This window comes from Lichenostomus cassidix, chromosome Z (assembly GCF_008360975.1).
Source record: "Lichenostomus cassidix isolate B80296 chromosome Z, HeHo_3.0, whole genome shotgun sequence".
Lineage (NCBI taxonomy): Eukaryota > Metazoa > Chordata > Aves > Passeriformes > Meliphagidae > Lichenostomus > Lichenostomus cassidix.
In genome coordinates, this window is record NC_139511.1 from 31,916,572 (window position 1) to 31,943,696 (window position 27,125).

Here is a 27,125-nt window from a genome sequence, read left to right on the forward strand (position 1 = left end):
TTGACACAAAACCATTTTGCAACAAGATCCTTCATATAGATATAAAAAACTATTCAACTCTCTCCAGATGAAGTTTTTGGCAAGAAAGTCTGTTCTAGAAATAAAAGCATAGCTATCTACTCACATAATGCTGATTTGAAAGGTGCCTATACTTGCCTTGTGGTTACCACGTTCTTTTTTCTTTTATTACCAGACTAGTATTTGAAGATACCTACACACTTACCTCCTCATTTTTAAGGTAACTACTTAATAACACAGACACACCTCAGGCAGTTAGAAACTAAGAAAATGGCCAATTTGTCTGAAATATTCATGGCTTCAATATTACAAACACCATAACATGACACATACAAAAGATATTTTATTTGCATGTACTAGTGACTATATCACATAAATGTAAAATTAATTCTATTGGAGTATCTGATTGAGTCACCTTATTTTTTTCTCATTAACGTTTTTCCTACATTTGTTCCCCATTAGCCTCATGAGGTTTATCAGTCAAGGTGATTGAATATGACAGATCTCATCTGTTGATCATATGACAAGTTACCTCAATGAACTTAAAAGGGATTTGTTTTCAGAAACATTTTTCAGAAAACTGCTAAAGACATTAATCTCCACCAGCTTCTTAGAACCTGTGAGACTCAAGTAACAGGTAGTGACATAAATTTGCCCTAATGGCCCTGACCACCAATCACTTGATGTTCTCCCCTCCATGCAAACACTCCAAAGGGTCTGTTTATCTGAGGGCTGGGCAGCCACTCTTACCTGAAATGAGATGCCCTGCCCTGTGGATGGACATGGTTGTACTATTTTCTCTAGTCCCACCTCTGGCCTCATCTCCCATCCTGGATCTGATGCATTACCATGCCTTATCTGGGACTGCTGGCAGCCCCTAATATTGAAATACCCCAGACCTGGGTGTGTTCAGCTGTATCCAGGCTGCCCTCTGGACAGGGAGGGCACCACTGCTGTGGGCATCCTCAGCACCAGTTTTGTCCCCAGCTTGCTGAGTATCCCTACTGTTGCTGCTTGGTGACACTGACTATGCATAATGGAGCCACAGGAATATGAAATGGGAGTTTTCTCTCCATCCTCTCTCAAAGTAAGCAACCTTGTGAAGGGGGAAAGGGGAATACCAGGAAAAAAGGGAAGCACAATGAGCATGTCAAATATTGCTCCAAGCAACCAAAATGTGCCAGAAACTGTTATTAGCTGTGTTTTTAGCACAACAACACACCAACTCAATCCAACAAACTTAATACAAGATCACTTTGATTTAAAATCACATTGAAGAGGATCTACGTAGAAGATGCTTGAGGAATGAGTCTCTTGCACCACAAAATTACAGTGGTTTCAGGATTCAGTAATGCTGAAACATGTGCAGAGAAGTGCAAGTACCTGTAACTCTTAAGTACCTAAAATTATTTTCTCCCTCTCCTGTTGTAAGTTGCTTCTTGGGCTTTCAAGAGAGTAATTTTCCCTCCTCATTTCCATACCACAGAAAAGGAACATGTGAGAAGAAAGCTAAGAAAAGGAGTGAAAGTTTTTGCTACTTAATTTAAGGAAGTCAGTATTTCAGCATACAGCCCAGCTATACCAGCTGGCAAATTATTGCTGGAAATGTTGGTCCGTGTAGAAGACCTTAAAGAAGCTATTAAAACACAGGGTATCAGAAATGGTAGTACAAGTACAGGGAAGTACTTTTAGCAAGAAGAGGTCACAGGAACAAACTGTTACACCACTTAGCATTGGTAACACTATTGTCATGGTCATCAGATAAAATTTCTAATGCAATCAAAGCACAAAGCAATGAAAGCACAAATAAGGGGCAGATGTTCTCTGGCATAGTGTTTAACTGCATTGGAAACATGAAAGCTCTGAAAGCAGAGGCAAGTTGAAAACTATCTTATGCATGCCTGAAGGCACAGAAGGCAAACACCTTGTTCTAATCCTTTGAAAGATGAGTAGAGCAGCCCTTTCACCTAGAAATTCAGCATGGTAATAAAAAGACTGAATACTTCCAATTGGTAGTTATTGAAAACACTCTGATCTGAAAGATGCTTTTATAATTTTTTTTTTAAATAAAAATTGGTCTCCCTAGCACACACTCACAAACCAGAAGCAAACCCTGGAAACGGTAGGCATCTAGCTCACATATGATTTCTTGGAGACAGTTACCCATTGTTGAAGTTTTGCTAAAGATTTTCATGCCTCATATGCTCTATGCTGTTTTGACACAAGCCAGCATGCCAGAAAATTTCCCTGACAATCACTGGAAGATTTCTTCTAGACTCCTATGGCATCCTACTCCAAGCCAGATGAGATTGTATAAAAGTATGCTTTGATTATTTGACATCTCTTGAAAACCAAATTGGGATACTGTGCTCTGCAGTGGTAGCCTAGAACAATTATAAGATTAACCAAAAATTAAGGTGCAAAACTTTCAAAAAATGTTTAGGTATTTTCAAATCATCCATAATATGAATGAAATTAAACTAGTGGTCAACAAAATATTTATTTAAAGATTGTGAAAATGAGAAAAAGTCTCTTTTCTTCTCTATTCAGTTCATGTCCTGTCTGGAGTTTCCCTATGCTTTCAAGACGTAGTCTTCTTGTTTACTTTATACTTGGGGCAGCACCAAAATATCCTTTATAAAGGACTTATACTCAGATTCAAATCTTCATCTGGCTCTTACTTCAGAGGTGCTTTTGCTCTTTCTGTACAAATGATAACCTGCCCTCAAAAACTATGTAAATTATTAATCCCTTTGACAGGTCAGTACTGTGTCCTATACCTGATAAGCAAAGCAAGAGCTGTGGAATTAATAAAATCAAAACCACTGGTTTGAGATTATCAGACTAAAATGTGAAATTCCTCCATACCATTATTCTGTCTCAAATGTGTTAACTGGTAAATTGTTATCAGTTCTTAATTCAGATGACTTCTAGACAACAGTGGGACTGAACCCCAACTCTCTTCTGGACCAAAAGACTTGCTGTTGTGAACTCATTCCATCAGCAGTCCAAAAAGTTGTTCCAGGAGTGAGAATATTTGAATATTTCAGTATGCTTCTTTGGAAGCTTCTGGCTAAATTTTACTGGGGTACTAATGGATATGATTCCTTGTACAAACACATTTTCATGAATTCAGGCAAAGCTACATATTTACTCATAGAACCTGTTCAAAGCTTATTAAAACTAAAAATAAAACATAGTGTTTTTAAAAATTATCCATTACATTAATAGCAAAGCTTTCTATTAATAAAATTTAATCTACCAGAGATTATAATTCTGTACATCCTTGAAAGGCTGACACAAGTCTGTAGTGTTGACATGCTGTAGTGAATGGCTTAAGACATTTCATGTAATGTAAATATTTCAAATGAATGTCCCCACAGAACTACAGAATAAAGAAGCATTCAAAAATAATTGAAATTAATTTTCATTTCCTATGGATTTGAATCCTAAATGCTTTCCTATGATGAAAAATTTCCATAATGTCTGTTCTGTTTCATGACAAAAACTTTAGACTTTACCTCCTCAGATCCATGTTAGTAACTGTAGAATGACTACACCATTTATTCCCAAAATTCCCATGGGACATAGTTAGTCAGGAGTTAGTTCTGTGTGGCTGTTTCAGCATTATGACTTGCTTACTGGCCACTCAGAAATCAAGTTCTGGTTTGCTTATTACTTGTTTAGTTTTAAATTTAAATTTTCAAGACTTAGTCTTCTTGTTTACTTGACACCTGAAACAGCACCAAAATATCCTTTATAGAAGATTTATATTCACATTTAGAGTTTGCTAGACATATGTTTCACAGGTAACCCATGGAAATTAACAGACACAGTTACTTAGGTATTATTGTTTTACTTTAGGGGGAATGGAGTTGAAGAGTGAGATGTGAAGAGCTGGGAATTATATTTTCAAGGTATTTTTATTATTTATTTATTCTTATAGGTTATATATTGCTATTTTTTAAAATATAAAAAATATAAAATTCAAGAGTGGTGGACAATCTTCAAGAAAATATTCAGAAGATGATCCTGTTTTCTTCCTCTTCCACATTATAGCATTCTGACTATCTAAAAAGCCAGGACTCTATTTTAAGTCACAGACTTTTTTTTCTTTTAGGAATTTCTATTTAATTATTTTCTGCTTTAAATTTCAAAACTTCTATTCCAGATGAATAAAGGTCAATACTTCAAAATTACGGTAATAAAAAATTGAAAAATAGCTGACACTTCAGAATTTATACTATTATTTTCCCTGAGGGGACCCAAAACCTCTATACATTTAAAATATCTTATTCAAAACAACTTTTCTCCCTCCTCCCCAAAACTGATACTTATGCCACTAAAACAGCCCAAGCAAATCCCTGTAGGCATATTATCCAGGTTCAGTTACTAAAAATATATGTACAGCACCATGTTGTGTTATCTGGACATTAAAAGTCATAATATGTCAAAGTGGTAACATCAAAACTACCCCTTTTTTACACTACAGAAGCATCTCTGCAATCAGTGCAAATTTTCTTGCAATATTTAATACTATGTTTTATTTAAAAAAAATTTAAAAACCCAACAACTTCTCACATATGAGTTCCACCAGCAGAAAATTAAACTCCTTTATATTTCACTATTGGGTCATAGCATACTCTCAGGCATCAAAATGTTTTCTGTTGAAGTGAAATTAAGCAGAATAATTACAGTGTACTAAATAATTTAGGGCTCAGCGGTTTGTCTGTGGTATGAGTTTATGCATCCTGCATAATGCCAAAAGTAAATTATATTCCAGCTCATGACATTTAAGAAGAAGCTAATGAACAGGTAATTCCATGCTGTACTTCTGAGGTTTTATTTACTTTAAAACAAATACCACTACATTTAAAATATGAGAACTTTCTAGACTTTTTTTTAATTAACCTTTGGAATAGTTTTAATTAAGGTGTCTTCACAGTATGAATGTACCACTTGCATGTATGTATTATGTTAATAATTTTAATCTCATAATAACATACCTTTTTTTTCCCAGACAACTATTTTTCCCAACAACTTATTCAATGCACATGGCAACTCACGTTTTCATAACTGTTCATATGTTACACTCAACAACCTACGCATGAGATAATTGCATCTTCCCTGCTGATATTAGCTAGTTAAAAAGAAAAAAAATAATTTCTTTGTGAGTCATCCAAATTCTATGCTGTTGACTTAAAAAAAAAACAAAAAAAAAAACCCCAAAAGCAAAATCCCAAAACAAATGTGCATGTATTTCCATTGGATTAAGAACTGAAACTGAAGAGAGCAGAAATATTGAAGGTGAATTTAACTAATTCCTAACCCACCTCCTAACTTTAAGTGCTAGACCAGTTACCTGAACTGCAGCATACAAGGGCCACTTGGAACTGACAGCTGAGACTCAAAAGTTCAGGATCTGCTGCACAAAGCACCTAAGGGTCAGGCAGGCACATATATTGCCAAGGAATCTAGAATAGCTCTGGATCCCTAATCACAACTAACTGATTCAAGGTCACGGTATAGACAGTGCCTGAATATAAGTTACATTCTTATGCTGCCCTTACAGTTGATCCTTGTTAGGATATTCAAACAAACAATTCACATCATGCCTACTTAGGCAGTGGCATTTGATCAGCTGAGCAACTCAAGATTTCCTTAGTCATACTCAGTCTTCTTTGGAGCAAGCTCTCCTTGTCCTCATAGACACCTAGGAGATTAATCTGACTCAGAAAAATTAGTCAAATGTGTCTGATAATTTTAAGGGTTTGCTTTTTTTTCTATTCTATGCTAAGTGCTATTCACTTAGCATAGAATAGAAACTGCAGATCCTCATGTCTTAATCTATAGTTGCTTATGTAACCATCAAATCAATGGTCTAAGAGGGTCTTAAGATGCAAGGTTAGGCATATAGATTGACTAAATAATCCAGTTTCAGGACTTTGTAAGAGATTAATCAAATATTCCACAGGAATTATGGCACAGGCAGGGTTTGAATCCAATTTCAGTATGGCTTTACTTGAGTTATGTGAGTTTTCCATTGCCTATTGATGTTTCTTGGCTTGTCTTATCCATTTTTACAACAGACCAGAAAACTACTGGATATTAATTCATACATTAAAAAAATTGTCCTGTCTCCCTTCAGGAGGACACAAGAAGTAAATTATTGCTGATAATAACAATAAATTTGGATCCTGTGTAGGGAATATTGATATAATTTCTGTGCATAATTAACAGGAACAGTGACAATTCAGAGATCAAAACCCCACAATTTTCCTTTGAAATTATGTGTTTCAGAATACCAGAGTCTATATGTTAAAGCCTTGCTCATCATTTCAGTTCTTGGGGATTAGCAGCACTGGTAACATCTAAACTACAAAATTCTTCCACCCTGTTCTGGTGACATGTCTTTGGTGACATATTAGTCATTAGTCACTTTAGTAAATGCAATGTTGCCTGACTGAGTTTTTGCTCACAGCACAGTATATTTAATGTAAACCTCTCTCATCAACAGGCCATTTTATATTTATTTTTGTGCTCCATTGATTACCTATTGCTTTTCCTTTCACTCTCATCCATACACCCAGAGCTTTCCATTAACCTGACCTGCCTTGCGTTCTGCTTTCTGCCTTCTTCAAAGCAATCTTCGCACACATCAGAATCTTTTCACCGCTGTCTTCTTTCAAATCAACACATAAGCATACATCTTCCTTAGCAGTCGTCACTTTTCCCTTTATTTATTATCTATGCACATTTATGTAGCAGTTAACAACAGCCAAACACTAGTCGATCAAATAACTACAGTGAGTTTTGTATGTTAAGCGCAGGTTAACACAGCATTTACCTATTTTTTTTTTTTTTTAATTTGAAACATTGGCCCATTAAGTTATCTCCACCTAAGAAAAGTAAACTAGAACTCTATTCGCACATAATGTCTTTCTGCGAGAAGTGATTCTCACTAGGTGAAAACTTAAAAGTTTCTGTCTTCCTGTGAATGTGCACCTGGGTAGGACAGAACACCCGCTGCACTTCCCAGGTAAGGAACCCTGCAGTATCAATGAAAAACAGTCAGTTTTTACAACAACTACTGACAGTGTTGCCTTTAAAGAGCCATGAAATCCACTTATAATCTAGTTTTGCTCTGTTTAATTGGCTTGAATTTGTTTTCAGTGGATGTCCGGTCAGCATTCACGTAACTGACCTGTGCTTGTACATTCTTAATCTAATCAGGTCTCTATCTTAGAGGTAAAACAGAAGAAAACAGTACTAGAGCAAGTTGGGAATACACTCATCTCCTCCAGGGTCTGCTCTCCCTCACTCGCTCGGGGCCAGGCCTGCGGGCGGGGCCTGCCCGCGGAGCCACCTGCCCCGCCGCCTCCCCGCGCCCTCACGGGCCGCGCACGGAGCTCGCCGAGCCGCCTCCCCGGCCCGGGGCGAGGCTTCCTGCGCTCGGCCGCCGCCGCCTTGCCCGGGAGCCAACCGCGGGCTGCGGCCGCGGGGCGGGGGTGAGCGGGAGATCGCGCCTTATGCAACCGGCTCAGGGAGCGGCCGACGCCGCCTCGCCGGCAGCACCAGCAGCGCGGCGCTGTCCGTGAGTCCCGGGGCCGCGGGGGGAGAAGGGGAGGGCAGGCAGTCCCGCCCCGCTCCCGCCGGGCCGTCCCGCAGGTGCGGCGAGGCTGAGGCGGGCGGGGGCTCTTGCCGTGCCGTGCCGTGCCGGGGCTGAGGCGGGCGCCGTCGGAGCTCCCCGTCTCCCTTGCTCCTGAGCGGTGTTGGCGCGGCTGTCCCCCTGTGGAGGCGGAGAGGGCGGGAAGAGCCTCAGCCTGTGCCGGCCTTCGCCTCCGCGCCCTGCCCGGCCGTGTGCCCGGCGGCCCGGCTGCGGGGAGATGCGTGTCTGGGACGATCTTTACCCGCTCCCAGTGCCGCCCCCCTGGGTGCCGGGGGCTGCCGTCGGGATTCTTTCTTTGCACTTCATCCAGAAACTCTTCTTCCCCTACTTCTGGGCCGACCTGAGATACCTGTTTAAAGTGTTGACCTATGGGCTGAGAGTGGAGATGTACCGGCTGCAAGGGAGGGTTGTCACCGTCCTGGACAAGTTTGTGAAGCTGGCAGAGAAGCAGCCCCACAAACCGTTCCTCATCTACGAAGGGACCGTTCACACCTACCGGGATGTGGACCGGAGGAGTAACAGAATAGCGCAAGTCTTCCTGCAGCACGAGGCTCTGAAGAAGGGAGACACGGTGGCCTTGCTGATGGGCAACGAGCCGGACTTCATCCACGTGTGGTTCGGATTGGCCAAGTTGGGCTGTGTGGTGGCGTTCCTCAACTTCAATGTGCGCTTCAGATCTCTCCTGCACTGTGTCAGTAGCTGTGAGCCCAAGATACTGGTTGTGGGAGCAGGTAGGGTATACTCCTGATTCCTACATCCAAAGCTTTTAATATCACATCTCCCACATGTCTGGCCCTTCAAATCCTTTATTGGAAGCCTGATTTCCACATGTTCACAGAATGAATGAAACACAGGGCTGGAGGGGGCTTCAGAATGTTACAAAGCTTCAGCCTCTCAGGCAGAATCAATTATACCCATGCTTTGTGGACATCCATTTATTCTTTTCTTAAAAGATGTGCATTGCAGAAGGGTTTTCAACATCTAAATACAGCCTGTTCCAAATGCTTATTTGCTTCAGTAGTAGCTTAAAGTGTCTCTGAAAACATTAAAATTATCTATTAAGAATAATTTTCCATTACTTCTCAAATAGTCGAATTAATCTTATTTAAGTCATAGGCTTTATTCTCTCATGCTATTACCCCATCTTTCTCCTGAACAAACATACTGCAAAACATGAAGGTCTAAGCTTGGACTTTACATCCTCTGCTGTTCGACTGCTTGCAGAGATACTAGAGTTTTCCAGGAATAAAGTTTTGGGAGTAAAGCACATAGGAGGTTGATTCATACTAACCAGCTTGGTGTTGAATTGTAGAAGAGATTCTTGTGTTTAAGTAGGGATGGTAGTGTGTGTGGTATATGTTTCTGGGGTATTTAATTTTTGTTAAATCCTTCAAAAGAATTTAAAATCTTGTAGGCATCCTGGGCATTGTATGTTCAAATTGGGCTTCGGTTAGATAGATGTATAAACTGAAGACAGATCCAAAACATAAATTTGCCATAGCATTTATGGGCAAGTGCGAGTGAACTTTCAGTGCTGAAAGATCACAGAATCCTGACACTTGTTTGGAGGGAAATATATCAAAATACTGCATATTAATGTTGCCTCACCTCTCTGAAATTATTGTTTCAAGTCTACTTTGCCTTTTTTCTGTTGCACATCTTTCTTTCTTTACTCCTGTTACACAAGCTATGGGGTTTTGTACGCCTGTTTTTGTGCACCTTGTCACATTTTTGTGACACCTGAATGATGGAATTTTCTTCCATCTGTTCTCTGCTGCTAAAAATTTGTGTTTTCAAAAATAGATTTAAGATTTTCCCTTGCATATTTTAAAATTATAAATCATGTCATTCTGATTCTATCTGATATGCTGGTTTGAGGTGCTTGGCAATTAAAACCAGCCAATGAAACAAAAGCCAATTTAAATATAATCCAAATACATGATAACAAGGCTTCTGAACTGACAGCTTTTCATTTTGCATTCTTACTTAATTAAAAAAAAAAAATCTTGGTTAGCCTCTTCTTATGAATGTGTGCTTCTGAGTGTATGGATTGAGGAAGGGAATTAATGTTCAGGAACTTCCTGCTCATTGACTGTGGCGAGGGAGAAACTTCAGAAACTTCAAAGCTTTTATTTAAGAATAGTTTTTATTTAAATGGGAGATTAACTAATGAATGAAAATGGAAAAAGCATTTGCAGAGCAGGGCCAGGGACTGTGTTTCTCCCGTCTTAATTTTCTACCAGCGGCTGATGGTAAGAGCAACTGTGTTGAATGAGGTTGTTCTGGGAGTCTGCCTCTGCTTACTGGAGAGGAGCTATGTGCACACAGATGGTGCAACAGAGATATCAACAAATTAGTCTCTCAGTTGGTATTTTACGTTTTGGGCTTCTTAATTTATTAATGGCTTTTAGTCTTGGCTGTAAGTCTGTCAGTCTCATGAGCCTTCTCAATATTTTTCTTCAGGGCTTAGAGTCTCTTTCTCATTTGTGTCTGTGAAAGAAGTTAAAATTGCTTGGTCCTTGGCTATTAACCACATCATATGGGAGCCTCTCCAAAGGAGTCCAGATTTCGCAACTGAAGGTTTATACACAGTCCAGTGACTGTGAGGAATAACTTATACCACTCTTGAAAGAAACATATTGGACCTAATTATTGTAGATAGTAATTTTCCCCTAATGTTTATAAAAATTGCAGAGCAGTGTTTAATGCTGGGTTTACAGAGTCCGTGAAGTAATTCTTAGAGGTATTAAACATCTTTTCATCAAGTGTTAGTGTGAGTTTCAAGGGATTCTTCCTTATCAACAGACATGAGTTGTGCATTTTGCTCTTGTGGCACCATTTTCACTGGAGTGTGGATAGCTTAAACTTAGTATAGGGTTTTTTTTAGTTAAAACATTTGAACTAAAACCAATCAGCTTGTGGGCTTATATCTATCATTGCCATAGATAGGCATTGTGTTTGGCAACTAAGGCTGGGTTTTTTAATCAGATGACCTTTGATTTTATTCATAGACTGCATCACAGCAGAAATTACCCCCTTAACAATTTGATGGCCTGTGCTCAGCAAAACCAATTCTGGAAATTCTTGTTTGTAGTAGCACATTAGAACAGGAACCTGTATACAGGGCCTAATGTTATATCTTACTCTATATGTAGTTAATATTAAGGTTTCACATGTGCTGAAGGGAGCCTTCCACCTTCAGCTTCTATCTAAAACAACTCCCACAGATAATTGTTTATAGCTAAATCTTCCCTGCTCAGAATGGTGATGTAGCCTCCTTTTGTGTGAGATGATTGCATCTTGAAGCTTTTTTTTTTGTACCTGATTTTCAAAAATACTTTTATTTTTTAAAAATGTGATACAAATAGGCTGGATAACATTTTTGGTTGCATTTTCTTCTATACTTTGTTACATTTTTCGTACTGCCTCTTGTAAAATCACTCTCATTTTACTGTACTCTATTTTACTCTTCACTCTTGCTGTGTGCCTGCATATTTTTCAGACATTGTAGTTTGGTATCCCCATCCAATTAGTATCATCTTGTCTTTATTTCAGCTTTTGGAACCACCCTTTCTTCTGGTCTGACAATTCTCTGATACTTGGATTGCTTTTTCTAACTTTAGACGACAGTATTCCAGTAGTAGTTAAGTTTTGTGGGTTTGATTTTGACTTAATGTATTCTGTGAACTCAGCAATTAAATGTTTTGTTTTTAAGCCTCAGATATGCTATAAAAACTTCAAGATTGCTTCGTCTTGCTGATTTCTTGTATGAAATGGCTGTCTCTAAAAGGCTGATTTTTTTCCCCTATGATACTGATATTGCCTTAACTCATTTAGTGCAATCAAGTAAATTTTTTTGTCTTCTCATCCAGGTTCTGGCTAAAACACAAATATAGATTCTATGATTTGCCAATATTTAGTCTTTCACTTCCTTTCCAATAATTCCATTTTTCTTTGTGTTAGAGCATTTTTTACTTTAACTACTCTAATTTGTCTGCCATGTTCCCAGAGTATTTAGCTCTTGCTTTAATTTGTTACTTAACCTCACACTTCCATTCCCAGAAACACTCCCATTACAGTAGTCTCCCACTACTCCCATTTTGGGGAATGTTTCTTGAAAAAGAGTCAAAAGCTGGAGTTTAAAACTGCATTTTTAATAAAACAGTAATTAACTAGCTTGTAAAAGAGATGTATGCTCTTCTCTTTCAAAAGGTGTTTGTCCTTCCTACATTTGTTACCAGATTATGCCACCCTTAGTTGTTTAAAAGCTGCTGGTTAAACAGAGGAGATAAGGTACTGCTTAAAATGAAGACATCTCTTTAAGGCACTATGTCCTTTCTGGGGAATATTTCTATTGATTGAAGAAGGTTGCATCTTTTGTACCATGGTATTTATTGCAGTGTAATAGCAATACTATTAAACAACACTTACAGTCTAGTGACCCACAAGAAATGCACAAATGGAATTTATTTTCCAGGGCATTTTTTGTGTGTTCCTACTGGGAAGAGTTCAGCACAGAGTAGGACATCCCAGACTGCCATCATGACTTCTGATGCGAGGATTCAGCTGTCAGAGGATTGCTTTCTAAACTCCGTGAGACTGATTTGCATCAGTCCTGATAACAAAGGCTATTAAGGGAGTGTACATGCCACATGGACACGTGTGAGCAGCCTGCTCTACGTGGCTCTGCTTGAGCAGGGAGATCAGACTGAGATGACCTCCAGAGGCCCCTTCTGTTCACAGCCATCCTGTGATTTTGCAGTTCTGTACAGAGGAGCATCTCCCAGCTGTACAGCACCTTTTTTCTGGCCAGGATTCTTTCCTCTTGAGGCACTAGCAATGCTTTCTGCTGCTGCTGAGTGTATTCTGAAGTAGACTGAAGCATGTCTACATTCTGGAGAAAGAGAATAAGCAAAGTATTTTTTGGTATTTGTAAATTAAGGTCATATGACGTTACATACATGTAGAAGTATCATCTTTCATGTTAGTCACTGAATGAAAAGAAAGGAATGGATTCTATCAAAACTACCTTTTCTCATCCATTTGGAATAAAAAGCTATTTGGACTTAAACATTTAGGACAAGGAAACCATGGAAAACCTGTGGAAGATACCATTACCTGCTCTGTTAGACACTACATCTCTTTGATCACTTGCTCTTACTTAGTCTCTGTCTTGTCCGAGATGGTCTTTGAGTGGAAAAAGCCAACTGTAATTTGCGAGGTGGTTTATGTTTTATTACCTTTACCACCTTCAGTGGTGCTTCAAGATACCAACACTGATCCTTAGCCACAGCTGACTTTCACTATTATTACTCTGTGAGAAGTTGTGCTGAGTCACTTGGGGGTTCAAGTACAAGTAACAATTATTTTCTGAGGCCAGACAGTGTGGGGAAGAGTTTGGACTTGATATAACTTCCTGAGCATATCAGCCAGAGTACACATCAAAGTTATGTAAGAACCATTTCATAGAGTTTTCTTTCTGAGAAACTTACTGTTCAGTACAAGCTGATCTCATAATCTAATGTATTCCTTTCATCAGTGTGGGACTGTGTCCTTGCCAATAGCCTGCATGATTTCTTTGCTAGAAAATAACATAAAAAAACCTTTGTGCAACTGAAAGCCTAGGACAGAAGTTCAAAACATATTTTCCTTGCTTTCTCAAAAGATGTAGCTGAGTTATATATTCATATGAGTATAAAGTAACAGTTTCATAAACTTTCATTGAATTATACTTTAAAAGTAAGAGGAGAAGAAAAGTAAAAACAAGTGGAAAAACCTATCCATCCTGATCAATTCCAGACATATATTCCCAGTAGGAGCCAAATAATTAGCAAATGGTGAACATTTGTACACAAACTATCTAAACAACACAGACAGAACTTGCCAAATTTTATATGAGCAGGCATTTCTTCCAAAACAAGTAATCCAAAACCTGAATATACTTTCATAGTGTAAAAAGTAAGCAAGTACTTGAGAGAAACTCCAAGTTTAAATAGCTGAGTTGCTTTATTGTAATTGCTTTTCTATATGATAAAGTGCACATACAAGGTACCTCTAGAAATAATCAAATTACAGTTCTTCCAAGATGGCTCTGTCTTCCTGACTGGTGGAAAAGATATGTAAACGCTTGAGAGTCCTACACAATGTCTGGCACAGAAGTTTTTTCTTTGTGAAACAGAATGTCAGTTGACTATCATTAGAATTATTATTTGGAAATGGGCTACTACAACTGAGAGTCGTCTTCAAACACCCCATCTCCTGTGTGTTCCAGAAGTAGCTTTCTGTTTCTGGCACTTTGAATACAGCTGTTTTAAATTACCTTTTTTTTTGTTCAGGAAACAACTTACTGTTTGTGCTGTTCTCTGCTATCTACTGAGAAGTTTTATTCATGATAACATTTAATTACAAGCTGTTCATGTATTGTTCCAAGTTGTGGATTCCTGAGCACAGAAGAAAAAATTATGCTGTGTAATCATTTAGTAGTTCAGCAGAAGTAAATAGTAGCCATTGATTTTAAGAGTGTGCGTTTAGAGAGAACATAAACTGTGTGTATGCTTAATTTGAAGATTAATCCTAACTATTTTGGGTAAGTATGTTTCAGTCTACTAAAAAGGAGCTCTGTCCTCATGTCATTCTTGGATCTTAAATAATTGTGTCTGTAGGGTTGAATTGCCATAGTTGCCATCTTTCTTCCTTTGATGCAGGAAAAGGGGGAAAAAGAAAAAAGAGGCAAGTCCCTCTCTTCTTGACAGACTTGGATTGTAGATGGAGCCAGTGCATTAATAAAGAATGACAGAGAATGCTATATTCTCTTACTACTTTTGAGAACAGAAATAGAACTACAACTACTTCTAACATTTCTGTTTCTTTTGCTAGGTTCTGAGTCTAACTTGCACCTACACAAGCTATCCTTAGTATATTTGAGAGACTTGTATGCATAATAGAAAGACAAAAATAAGTATAAGAAGTAATCTGTATATAGTTGTTTCATCACACTTGGTTTATTAATAGGTATTAGAAATAGTACAGTTGTGTTTTTCTACTTTTTTCTCAAAAAATACCATAATTCTGTTATACAGCAGCAAGGTAGAATTAACGTGCTAATCAACCTTGACATTCACTACATCAGGTTTCCTGCAGTTAATACTACTGTTCTTAACATTATTTTTGATTCACATTTTTTCACTCTGTTGCTGTCTGTAATGGGACTGTACTCCAGTGATTCAAACTGGAGGCTATCTACCTTTCAAATTTTTAAAATTATTTGGGTTTCAGGAAGAAATCATCCTGCAGTACAAAGAGGGTGGAACACAAGAATTCAAATGTTACACTGTATCAGATCTGTTTGCTGAATGTTCATAAAATATGTAAAACTTGTACTCTGTAGGCTTCAGATTTGTAAAACATGTTTAGTTGATGATAGGGGGCTATATATAAAAGCAATACAGATTAGTATGTTATTAATTAAAATATTTACATGAGTCTGTCATTAGGAAAGTAGTTTTCTGAAAGATTAAAAATCTTAAGTTGTTTTGGCATAAAATGTATGCATTCCACTAATGGTATCCATATTTAGTATTTGTGAAATGAGTTTGGAATTGACATCAGGATTTCAAATGCTGGCTCTGGCAGTGCCTCATTGTGAGGTTCTGGGTGAGTCATGTCAGCTTTGTTTGTTTATTCATCTATAAAAACGGAGATAATAAAATAAATTTATACCCACAGGAATATTTGCAAGATTAATTACTTAGACTGTTATATATTAAAGCACTTAAGTGTAAATGAGTTCTGTTTGAAGCAGTATTGTTCTGTTCTTGATATGTTTCCTGGATTAGTACTTTAGTGACTGTGCAGTCTTCTGAGAGAGTGACATTGTAAAAATGCTTCAAAACAGAAACGGATTATTTAGGGATTGGCCTCTACATTTATATTCTGTTTTTATTTAGTCTGGGAACCTCTATCATTATTTCTTTCCTGATATGCCTAGAAAATAAACTTGATACTGTTTGTTTTTAAATTAGTCACTTCTGTGCTTTTGAAAAAAAAAAGGCTTCTCAATGGGAGATTGCTGTTGAGGACATCCAAGGAAACCTGTACTGTAATTACCATTTATGTATATATTTGACTTGCATCTTCAGTGGATTTCTTCAAGACTTATTTGAAGTTGAAATTTAAATGCACTTCATTCTGGTCTTAGCAATGACTAAGTGTTACCCAAAGTTATGTAGTCAAGGCTCACAAGTTTGCCTTGAGAGCTAGCTGGCAACTAGACTGTGTGGGATTAGCAGTATTTTTAGCACATTACATCCTGTTTTCAGTGAATTTTCATTCTAGTTCATCGTTATTTTATTGGATCTATTTAAATCCATGGAGGTGACTTTCATTTCTCTTTCTATTATAAAAAGTAAAACTTTTGGGAGAAAAATACCTTATTCTTTAGTTCTGTGAAGACATAATATAACTAACATTCTTTCATGTTAATTTTTAAGATTTGCTTGGGACACTGGAAGAAATTCTTCCTAAACTTCAGAAAGATGTTAGTGTTTGGATAATGGCCAAAGACTCCACGTTTCCAGGTGTGCATACCCTTTTAGACAAAATAGAAGCTGCATCTGAAGACCCTGTTCCAGTTAATCAATGCTCTGCCAACAACCTCAAGTCAGCTGTTTTATACATATTTACTTCAGGAACAACAGGTACTTGTCTGCTAAAGAGTCTGTGTTTTCCTTCAGCTTTCATCTAGAACCGTGGTTTTTCTGAAACTCTAATATCTTAATAGCAAAAATGTAATGTTTCTCATCTAGAAGCATTATTATAGAAAAACACTCACATTTCTCGTATATAACCATTTATATTCAGTGGTTTATGGATTTCTTTTTCCTGCGACATTGTACAAATATTATGAGAGGCTTTACCTCTTACTACTTCACAGCTAAGGTGTTTATAAAACATTGCTTTTTTGGTCGGTTTACAATCCTAATAGATAGTATTTTTTGGTCATGTAATGCTGCCTAGCTAAAATTCTTAAGGTTTTACCTAGAACTTTAAAAGCCAGTCTTGAAACAAGCAAATAGACGTTTGTTTTTCTTTCATTAGGTGATATTTTGTGCAGGTCACTGTAGAGACAGAAAATAGGATTAAGTTACTAGCCTTTAGTTTAGAAACAGATGTCTGAATTGTGCTCCAGCAGCTAAGAAGCTAAGACTTAAAGCTACCTGATCACTGACATGAAAGGCAGCATGATGTTTTTAAGATGAGCAGATTGGCATTCGCATTCAGTTGAGCACAACATTTCTAGTCACATGAAGATTAAAAATGCATATGTGGTTTGAGGCTTTGTTTTTTCATACGAATAATAATTTATTTGCTTCAGGTTCTCATGAAGAATAGGAAATAAGGATGATGTTATTCATCATCATTATTGTGATGGATTACATCAGCCTACAATAAAAAATTAGGAAGTTATAAATATTGTCAAGAGGTGAGGTTTTTCTTGTTGTACTACTAACATAAATATGTTTGAGGTTGCTGGATAAAAGTAGGGAGTTAAAATTAGCGAAAAAATACTACGGAATTATCCAGGTTGGGTGATTATGTTCTTACGACTGCAATCAGGATATCAGTGTGAAATCTCAAACTTCAGTTATGTAGAACTTAAAGTATTTTTGAAAGATTTTATGTAATAGATTAAGTAACATTGGATTTCTATTTATGTAACTAAAACCATAAGTTTTGTTTAGTCTGAAAAGTATGGAATAACTTACTGTGAGTAACTGAGCATTTTCACACATTTTGATAAACCAATGACTGATAAACTTAGTTAAAAGAAAGGAGAATTTTGCACAGTCTGTAGTATTCTCTCTGTAAAGGCAGAATTTAAAACCCAAGACAGTAGAAAAGTTCTTGGTATAAGCAGTTCATTCGCAACATAGGCATATTGGCTTTTTTCTTTAGTGTGATGGGCACTGGAGTAGTCTTGAGGTGTAGCTAGACTCTCCACAGCTCTAGCTAAATCTTCAAATGAACAAAAGCTTTCCTAGAATAGATGAGGAAACTTTGTGAGCCATTACATTTTTTGAAAAATTGAACAGTTCTCACTGTTCATCAACAGCCTGACTCAGACTGAAATTTGTGTGTTTGAGAATATAATGCAAGATCACATCCCCATCTCAAATTAGTGTGTACCAGAGTAGTAGCCCAAGAAGCCCTTGCTTGTGTGTCTGAGTGTTGCTGAACAGAAATGCTGTGCTGAACCTCTAGAAACTTACTCAGAAGAACCTAACTGGCAAGATCTTTTCACTGATTTTTTTTTTTTAATTCTTTATAATTCTTCATGGAGTTTTGAAACAAAGAAACATGTAGCTGTATGATTCTTAGATAAGCACCTGCTGTGTGATCTACTCTGTGTAGACCCCATACCTTTCTTATTTACCTTACAGTCACTATGACTCTTGTTTGAGAGAGTTTGATACCTCTGTTAAAAAAAAGTCCATATGTAGAGTAAATGTTTTTGTCCCTTCTTGCTCATATAACTTGATAGCAGGAAAACCACTGAATATCTTCATGCTTTCCCTTATTTGAATGGACATGACATCAGACTAAATAGCAAAGAGATGAGGTTACAGACTGGCTAAACTTTATGTATACAGAAAAAACATGCAATATTGTATTAAACAGCTAGTTGTCTGTTTATGGCTATCTACAAAGATGGTTGATAATTTGGTTACAAAAGAAAGAATTGATTTTTTTATGATTTTAGAGACTGTGCAGTGAAAAAAAAAAAGTTGGGCTCTATTTAAGAGAAGCTTTATGCATTATTTTATGGTTTTTGTACAGGTCTTCCGAAGGCAGCAGTCATTAGTCATTTACAAGTACTTAAAGGAGCTGCCGGTCTGTGGGCTTTTGGGGCTACCGCACAAGACATAATTTACATTACTCTGCCTCTTTATCACAGTGCAGCTTCTCTTCTTGGCATTGGTGGATGCATTGAACTGGGTAAGGCTCGTTTGATGTTGTTGTTAATAGAGAATTAATTATTATAAAATTGTACAAAATGCAGTTCACTACCCCTAGGGAAACTAATGCTTTGCTCCAATTAAATTAATAGTCTTTTTTTGAATAGTTGTATATTCTGGGGAGAGGGAGAGTTTTGTAATAACAAAGGATCTCTACAAGCTGTCTTTGTGGAGAGGAATTAGTTATCATAATTTGCATCACAAATGTTTTTACTTTCTTTTATATTTAGGTAAAAAGGCAGTTTAGGACATATGCAATATTTTGTCAGCATGGATGGCTCATTAGTATACATATAGACTAAGCATTGTACACTAGAATAGAACAAAAATGAATTTTGGTGAACTTAAAATATTGACAAATTTATTTATAGTAAACATACAGCTTTTCCGTGTATTTTTTAATGACATATAGCATTTTTTCCATTTAATTTGTGTCCTGTTTTGACACTAACAATAAAACACATTTACTACTGAGACAGTGTGTGTATCCACAACAACTGTCTTACAAAAGATTTATTTGGAACTCCAAGGCAAATATTTTCTGTTTCCTTATGCATCAATTACATGTCACAGCAAGGGAAAGATCATTGTGTTATGGATTAATTCTGTCTGAATCTGCATTGATGAATACTTTCTTGAGAAATCAGGCTTCAGCAATACCCAAGTGATTTGCTAATCAGCCTGAATTTTTGGGATATTTTCAGCTAAATGCTGAACAAAAGAGTTCAGGCTAAACTCTTAAATGATGTTACAATACCAACAATGAGAAGCTGTCTTCTTGTTTTTAAGTTCTAATCTATTGCTTTACTGTCTCAGCCAGGAGGTTGGTTTCCTTTTGCTTCTTTGTCCACCAGGTTTGAGCACACATCCACAAATAAAGAAGCTTAAATACCACCTAGTTCTCTGAGTGACGCTGTCTTAGTTCCTCGGATGTTCTGTTTTTTAGCTCAGCTGCCATACAGAGAAATTGCTTAATTTCTTTTTCTGCTGTTTCCATAAAGGTGCAACCTGTGTGTTAAAGAAGAAGTTCTCAGCTAGTCAGTTTTGGAGTGACTGCAAAAAGTACAATGTGACTGTCATCCAGTACATTGGAGAACTCTGCCGTTACCTTTGCAATCAGCCAGTGGTAAGTGGAATCAAAGTGATGCCTATTTATCTGTCAGTGATATGTACATTTATTTTTCTTAATATGGGTATGTTAAAAGGGTAATTAAACTGTATTGGACATGTCCCTCTGCCCTTCTCTTTATGTGAGGCTCTGCAAATATTTGGTGATCTGTAGATGCTTAATACAAATAATGGCTTTAATCATGAAGATGCACTAAAAGTATTATGAGTGACTTTGAGACTAAAAACTGATTCAGTATCATTTGGTGAAAAAATACTATGTTACAGAATTTTGCAAGGTAAGTTCTGAGAATGAGGATTACTGTTCCATGTGTTTTCTTCTGTACAGACATTGGATACAGTGTAACTATTATCTCTTTAAACAGACTCCCTTTGCCACTGCCATGATTTCATTTTGTTATTTCATAAAAATAATCAATGGTTTATTTTCTTTTCGGTGAATTTTATTAAAATTACTCATCTTTTAAGAAAAGGTACGCGTAACACAAAATATTTAATCTGAAAATCATTAACATCCTCCTTAAGCAGTATTCTAAAATAAGAGAATGCAAATCATTCTTGTTTTCCAACAGAATAATAATTTGCATTAATATCTTAAGTTGCTGACCAAAGAATGTAAAAGGTCATTGGGTGGCTCTTCCCTCAGGAAAATTTTCAAAAGTATCTTTAAGCAATGTAGTTGTGGGTCATAGATCCTACTGCACTATCCCTGCATGTCTCAGGAAAGTGGAAGTTCTTGAAGTTCACAGGGAGCATGATGGCCCAGTGAATACCACTGGTAGTGATGAGAAACCAAAATAGTGATATCTTCCCTACTGATTTTTTTTCTTACATGTTGGGGTTTTGTTTGTTTGTTTTTCATATTTAGGTTTTTGGGGGAGGGTGACTTTATAGTAAAATAAATAAAATGTTACAGGATAACAAAAAAATCAAGTTATCATAAGAAAAATCAAGACATAGGAAGTGCATAGTTTTTATAAATTATGATTTTTCTTCATTGTACGCTAACTTGATTTCTGCGATGTCATTTCCCTTCTCTCCAAAACCACAGATTTTGCAATGTTTGCAGTCTGAGATATTAATTGTTCCCCTTTTCTCTTATTGTACAGGGAGAGGATGGCTTTCTTTCCCACCCCTTTTGATCTGAAAGCAAGAATTATAGATTAATATACTTAATTTCTGAAACATTCAATTTTAAAATCCTTACCGAGCCCTCATGAAGACAAAACAATTTTAAATTGTGCAGATAAAGTAATTTATACTATCATTAACTATTTATATACTGCATACAATGGTTATACAATCCTTAACTATTCATTAACTGTATAAATATTCTATTTGTTAACTTATGTACATACTTGCTAGGAGCTGGCATGTCTAAACTTTCCTCTGTGAGGCTACAGGGCTGTTTTTGTTTTTGCTTGCTTGCTAAGCCTTCTCAAGAAAAATTAAAATTATAAAACATATCAGTTTGACAGCTAGGTACTTGGAGAAAAATATTAAGTATCTATCATGTTAAAACTGGAAGAGAAACATGTTCACACAAATAAGTGGAAGATTTTAAAATATGTTATGCAATTCACTCTAAGGTTTCAAGTAGGTAGAATAATTTCCTAAGTCGGATTCTCTATTTAAGTTTCATTAATGTAGAAGTAGCAGCATGAGAAAGATATGACAGGTTTTAAAGTTCTGTGAAGATATTATGTGGGCAGTGTTCTCAAGATTAGAGTGCTACAAAGCCCTTCTAATCAACACAGATTAAAACCATAGCAATTATCTTCTTAAGTTCTTTCTTTAACACTAAACTTGAAATGAATGGTATATTTCTTACAGTTGGAGTCCACGCTATGACCTCTTGTTTCATAGATTTTGAACTGAACTTTGGGCAAGTCGCTGCGGTAGCATACAGACTCTTGGCTGAGCTTTTCTTTTTGGTTTTTTTCTTGTTTGATCATTCTGTCTCCCACTCACATCTGCAACGGCTCTTGAAGACTCTTGCTGTAGATTTTTTCTGAAATTATTCTGCATCCAGTTTGGTTCAGTAATCTGTTGTCTATAAAGAGCTTTTATTAGAAAAGGAAGTTGTCTTTTTTCTGTAGGCACAAGTACAAAGACGTGGCATTATGTGATGTTCATAGATTTTGCTGGGCATCTAAGTGAGTAATCCTAATGCCTGTCTCCTTCCAAACACCTTTTCTGCAGTGTTTTGATTGTGGTGAAAATACAATAACCAGCATTGATGGCTAATAGCCATCAGTAGCTACAAAATGGATCCTTCTCTAAGATACTAGTGTAACTACTCCAGTGAAAAAGAATATTCAGAAAATTAATAACTTGGTATTGCTGGCAGATGTTGCTCAAAATCTTTATTAACAATGATCTGCAAAACTATAAAAGTATGGCATAGCAGAGCTCCCTATATCCTCTCTTAGCAAAAGCCTTGGAAATACTTCTCTACTAATCTGTGGATGTATTTCCCTTAGAGGCTTGTGACTATTTTAAATTTTAAACTGTAAACAAAACCTGCCAAAGGTGGTTACAGATTTATTTCGAATTTGACGTAATGATCTATTTAAATAAGTCATTACATCCTGAAGCTTTTGGAAAGACAGGAATGGTAATGCAGCATCTCTTTCCTGCTTTTCTGTAAAGACCTGAATCCTGAAGTGTGCTACAGAGGGTAGAAATCAGTTTTTCAATCAATATGTCATAAGCTGTGATACAGTATGACGCTATTTGTATGATTTATGATACCTTGCATGAAATAGATAAAATCTCTATTAAAACTTCTGCTTGTATTCAAAGTCGGTTTTCCAAATAATTATATAATTTCTTAGAATTTCCCATTTAATATGTGTCCTGTTGTATGTCCACTTGGTATTGAGACAGTGTTATCCTTTGGAATCAGTAACATTTCTAATTTCCTTGGGGTTACCTAAGCGTATAAGACCATGTATATCAGCTTTCAGACTTTGTTTTGTTAAGCTGGGGCAAGACAGTCTCTCGACTAGATACAGTTTGGCCAAGGGTTCTTTGGATAGGATTAAGCTCTCTGAAGTGGCTTCAGAAAAGATGCTTAAGGATTTATTTTGTTAAAACTCTTCTGTGTTAGAACAATAGTAGTTCAGGAGGAGAAAACAAGGAATTCAGCACTACTGGGATAAGGAAACAGTATGAATATTTATTTTGCTGCAGTTGACTCAAGTATTGTGGAAAGGGGTGCAAGAATAGGGTTTATGTTGCTGGATAGCACTGTCTCTCACCTAGAAGCAGTTTTCCTTGAAGGATGGGAATTTAATAGTCACATAAGCAAGGAAAAATTAGTCAGCAGGCACTTTTCTACAGTGCAGGTTTTACTTGTAATCACATTTTATTCTCCATTAAAGTTTAGTTCAATTTATGTTCAGTACTGGAAACTGGTCTTTCTGATATCCTTAAAATGGGAGTGGAAATTTGTCAAGCCCCTTGCAGATTTTTGATATAAACATTTTATTGATTACCCCAAACCAATAATGTGACACAGTTACAAACCGTCACAGCTGTACCGTCCATGGGAAGGCTATTAAGAATTTCTACATCTCGCTAAAATTTCATATGCAGGGGGGAGATTTTGCAATTTATTTGTTCTTCTGGTTATCTGTCCTTTAAAAAAAACAGTGAAACCATTTACAAGTGTCATAAGAGGACATCATTCTTAATTCAGGTGTTGCTGATTTACTACATTATTAACAGTGCCTAAAATGAAATTGAACAATGTTTGTACATACTATAAGAGAAATGAGAGCTTTTAGCCAGAGAGCATATTCAGCACAACTGAAATGGAAACTTAGAAAAGGCCATGAGATTTGGAATCTTGTGTTTTTTCCATCTAGAGTGTATTAATTTGATCTTGCAAAACCCAGACTGTATGTGACAACAAACTTTGTGTTTTCAACCGCCATAACTACACCAGTGTGATTTTTAAAATGTCTTTAAAAACAGATTATAAAACCTATTTTTCCTACTGCCTTCTGATACTTAAATGTACTGGCATACCTCTTTTGGATTCAATCCACAGATGATCCTGTGTCTGTTTTCTTGTCCTTCCCACTAGTAATGGTAAAGGTCTTCAGGTGTTCTTCATAGAAAAGGTTATCTATAATGCTTTAAGGAAGCTTTAGTTTTTCATATCCAAAACAGCACTGAAGGCTAGTTGCAATGTCAACTACTGGTTGCAGCACTTAGGATCAACACTTTTCTGAGTCCTTCAGAGGTCATACAACTTGACCAATTTCCTTCCTTCCAGCTTTCAGTTTTTACTAGACTTGTCTTTTGGGTTAAACTAGTGGAGTCATGCAGAAAATGTCTTTATATTAAAGCCTGGAAATCACAATCATGCTTTCACAAAGGGAAGCTTCATATTGCTTCTCTGAATTGACCTTTGAAAAATTTTGCATAACTTGTTTTGACTAGTATATTCCTGGGGAAATCACCAAAAATACAGCGATCTACTTCACATTACTGACTGGAATACAGACAAAAGTGTCTTTTTTTTTGTTGGTAGATATTTTCCGAGGAAGTGGAAGTATGGCTAAACAAAACATTTCGTATTAGAAGAGCTAAATGAAGAAAGCTTCTTTTATAATCTAGTCCTAATAGATTATCAAGAGATTGATAATTAAAAATGGGGTGAGAGTAAGCTGTACTAAATAGCAAGCAACCAGTTTGTGAACTAGACAGATGTGTCGTTTTCATACTGTTCTGTCCCTTCTTATGATGCATCTCTTCACACCCTTCCTGTTTTCTTTTAGTTGTGTTTTTAAATTTGGGGATGTGTTTTGCTCAAAAAATCTAGTTGCAGTTATAATTGGGCATGAACATGGATGTGCATCTTGAAAAATGTATTAAATCTATAACAGTAGGATATCTCCCATCTTATAGTCTACTAAACTACCTGATGCCACTTTTTCAATGCTAATGTGTCAGTAGAGGAACTGATGAATATGTTGTTACATGCATACCTTGTAAATACTTGAATGCAAATCCTGTGTCATCCGTCTATTCATGTTTCATATTTAACAGATGTTTGCATTCTCAGGCCCTGAGATTGCTTTCAGTTTCATCAAGGCCATGATACAGAGAACACTTCATGCCTTCTTTTCTTTAATTATCTTTGTATCTCGCCATTTGGTTTTTCCTTATGCAGAAATAGTAAAAGTAGGGCAATGAACTTGTTTTCTTGTACTTCTTTAAAGCGGCTGCTAATCACATTTTTTTATGTAGCTGCAATCATGAATCCTTCCTGCACCACTTAGTATACTGTTGATAGCACTCTAAAAGGCTTTTACCAACAGCTTAATCACGTAGATAGTTCAAGTAGTTTATTAAGAACACTTGAGAAAAGACTGCCAGATGAAAAATCCCAGGTATGTGGTATTTAATGTAATAAGGCAGATCTTGACTTGTCAATTAATTAATATACAAAAGAAACAAGCACGCAAGATGGAGACATAGTGCGTCAAACTGATTTATTATGTGTGCAGATGTTTGGTACATAGTTCAAAGATCTTGGCAGAACAAGTGGAAAAAAAAAAATCTAGGTGTAAGTTAAGAACAGTTCTTGCCCATTAACGCATTGATTTCAATTAAAAAGGCATTGAAAAAGTGCTTCACCTTTACTGTTAGAAATAAGTGGATGTAGGCTGACCCCCCATTTTACTTCAGAATCACTGAAGTGCAAGAAAATAAATAGATATTTTTGGAAACCTTGGAAAGATGTTCGAGCATTCAGTTATTCTAAAATCTCTTAACTATCTGTGGAGAGCTATTATTCACATTCAGAAACATGAATCATAAGGAATTATCACAGGACATGCAATTTGAACTTATTTGAACGAACAATGTGGTTGCTGACCAGGGGAAGGCACTGAGCCCTTTGTAAATGAGATACTGTGAGAAAATACAGCTTTTATTTTTTGAATAATTCAGCTTTTAGCATAGAAAGTGAGCTAAGAACATGCAGTGAGCTAAGAATATGCACACACACAATTGTTGGTGCATACCAACTGTTGCAGGGCAGCTGGCTGGCATGCCACAGCTTGATCAGGTGTCAAGAATGGCACAGGGATAGCAGAGCGTTTCTGCTAGAAGAGAGATGTACTAGGCGACTCCTTGGAATTCCTTCTATTCCTATAATTCTATTTATTGTCAGAAAGGGAAACGAATTGATGAAATGCTGACTGAATATGGCAAAAATTCAAAGCATGACTATTTGGTCTAGTCAGTTTAAAGCACAAGTTCCTGCATATGTATTTACTTTTCATTAGGACACCCTGAGCGCTCATCACTCAACCATGTTATTGTAATGTGTTGGAATTACCATCTCTTTTCCTTCCCTTCTCTTGCTTGCAGCATTTTATTTCCTTTTTAGCTATTCAGCTACAGTGCCCATGGATACCAACATGCCTGTCCTAGGGGTTGGACTTTGGCAGTGATCTGGACAATAATATACGTAATATTTGATGTTAAAAAAGAGGTGACCGATGTTAGAGTGGCTAACTCTGTTTTATTTACTGTGCCTCACTTTACATAGAAGGTTAGTTACTCATAAAGCTAACATGAGCTAATGTCATACATTAGTTATAAAAAATATAAAAATAGATAAAATATAGCTGTATTAATTTACTCACATGTAAAACTAACGTGAGTAAAACACTGCTTGAAATTTCCCTCATTGTAATAGTTTTCTTCATACTTGTTAAACCTCGTGGGAGATTAAATTACATATAATTTTCATTCTTGCAGTTGAAAGACTGCTAAATGCATGACAGAAAGCTCTGAAAACTCTTCAGGGAATCTTGTATTGACAGACAGGTACAACTATGTTGGAGCTGACTAAATCACAAATATAGCAGTTGCAGCAATGCAACCTAACAGTGTATCTGCTGTAAGTAGATGCTGACCTGCTGGGTCTACTCTGTATCTTTTCCACTAGGGAAACAATTTTGTGCTAAATTAATATAAACTAGCCAAAGTAATGTGAGGAATTGAAGTAACTGCACCTATAAATGATGTGGTATTTGTTCTTTTGGGAAAAAACCCCAAACACCATAACCTATGTAGGCCACTGTCTGCTAGTTCGTCCTAGTTTGTGTCTTTTCAGCAAACAGCTATCAAGGCTTTTATTTTTCTTAAAGTATAAATAGTAGAAACAAAGTCACCTTTTTATTAGCTTGGTCTCTAGTGGTTTTGAATGTTCCTAGCCTGATGAAAGACTAACTTAATTACTGTGTCTATATATATGCACGTTTGTCTCT

The 27,125-nt window shown here is 36.7% G+C and overlaps 1 protein-coding gene across 2 annotated transcripts in view; it reads left to right on the plus strand.

Annotated features, from left to right (window-relative positions):
* Positions 1–7,454: 7,454 nt before the first annotated feature.
* The window catches only part of SLC27A6 (solute carrier family 27 member 6), a 36,936-nt gene continuing 17,265 nt past the window's right edge, over positions 7,455–27,125 (plus strand). Inside the window, exons 1-4 of one of the 2 annotated variants that reach the window (XM_085042397.1) lie at positions 7,455–8,418; positions 16,177–16,383; positions 18,524–18,682; positions 19,704–19,828. In XM_085042397.1, the coding sequence (XP_084898523.1) occupies positions 7,905–8,418; positions 16,177–16,383; positions 18,524–18,682; positions 19,704–19,828 (1,005 nt within the window). In that variant the 5' untranslated portion in view covers positions 7,455–7,904. The remainder of the gene's footprint in view (positions 8,419–16,176; positions 16,384–18,523; positions 18,683–19,703; positions 19,829–27,125) is intronic. The other variant, XM_085042396.1, reaches the window with a different exon arrangement.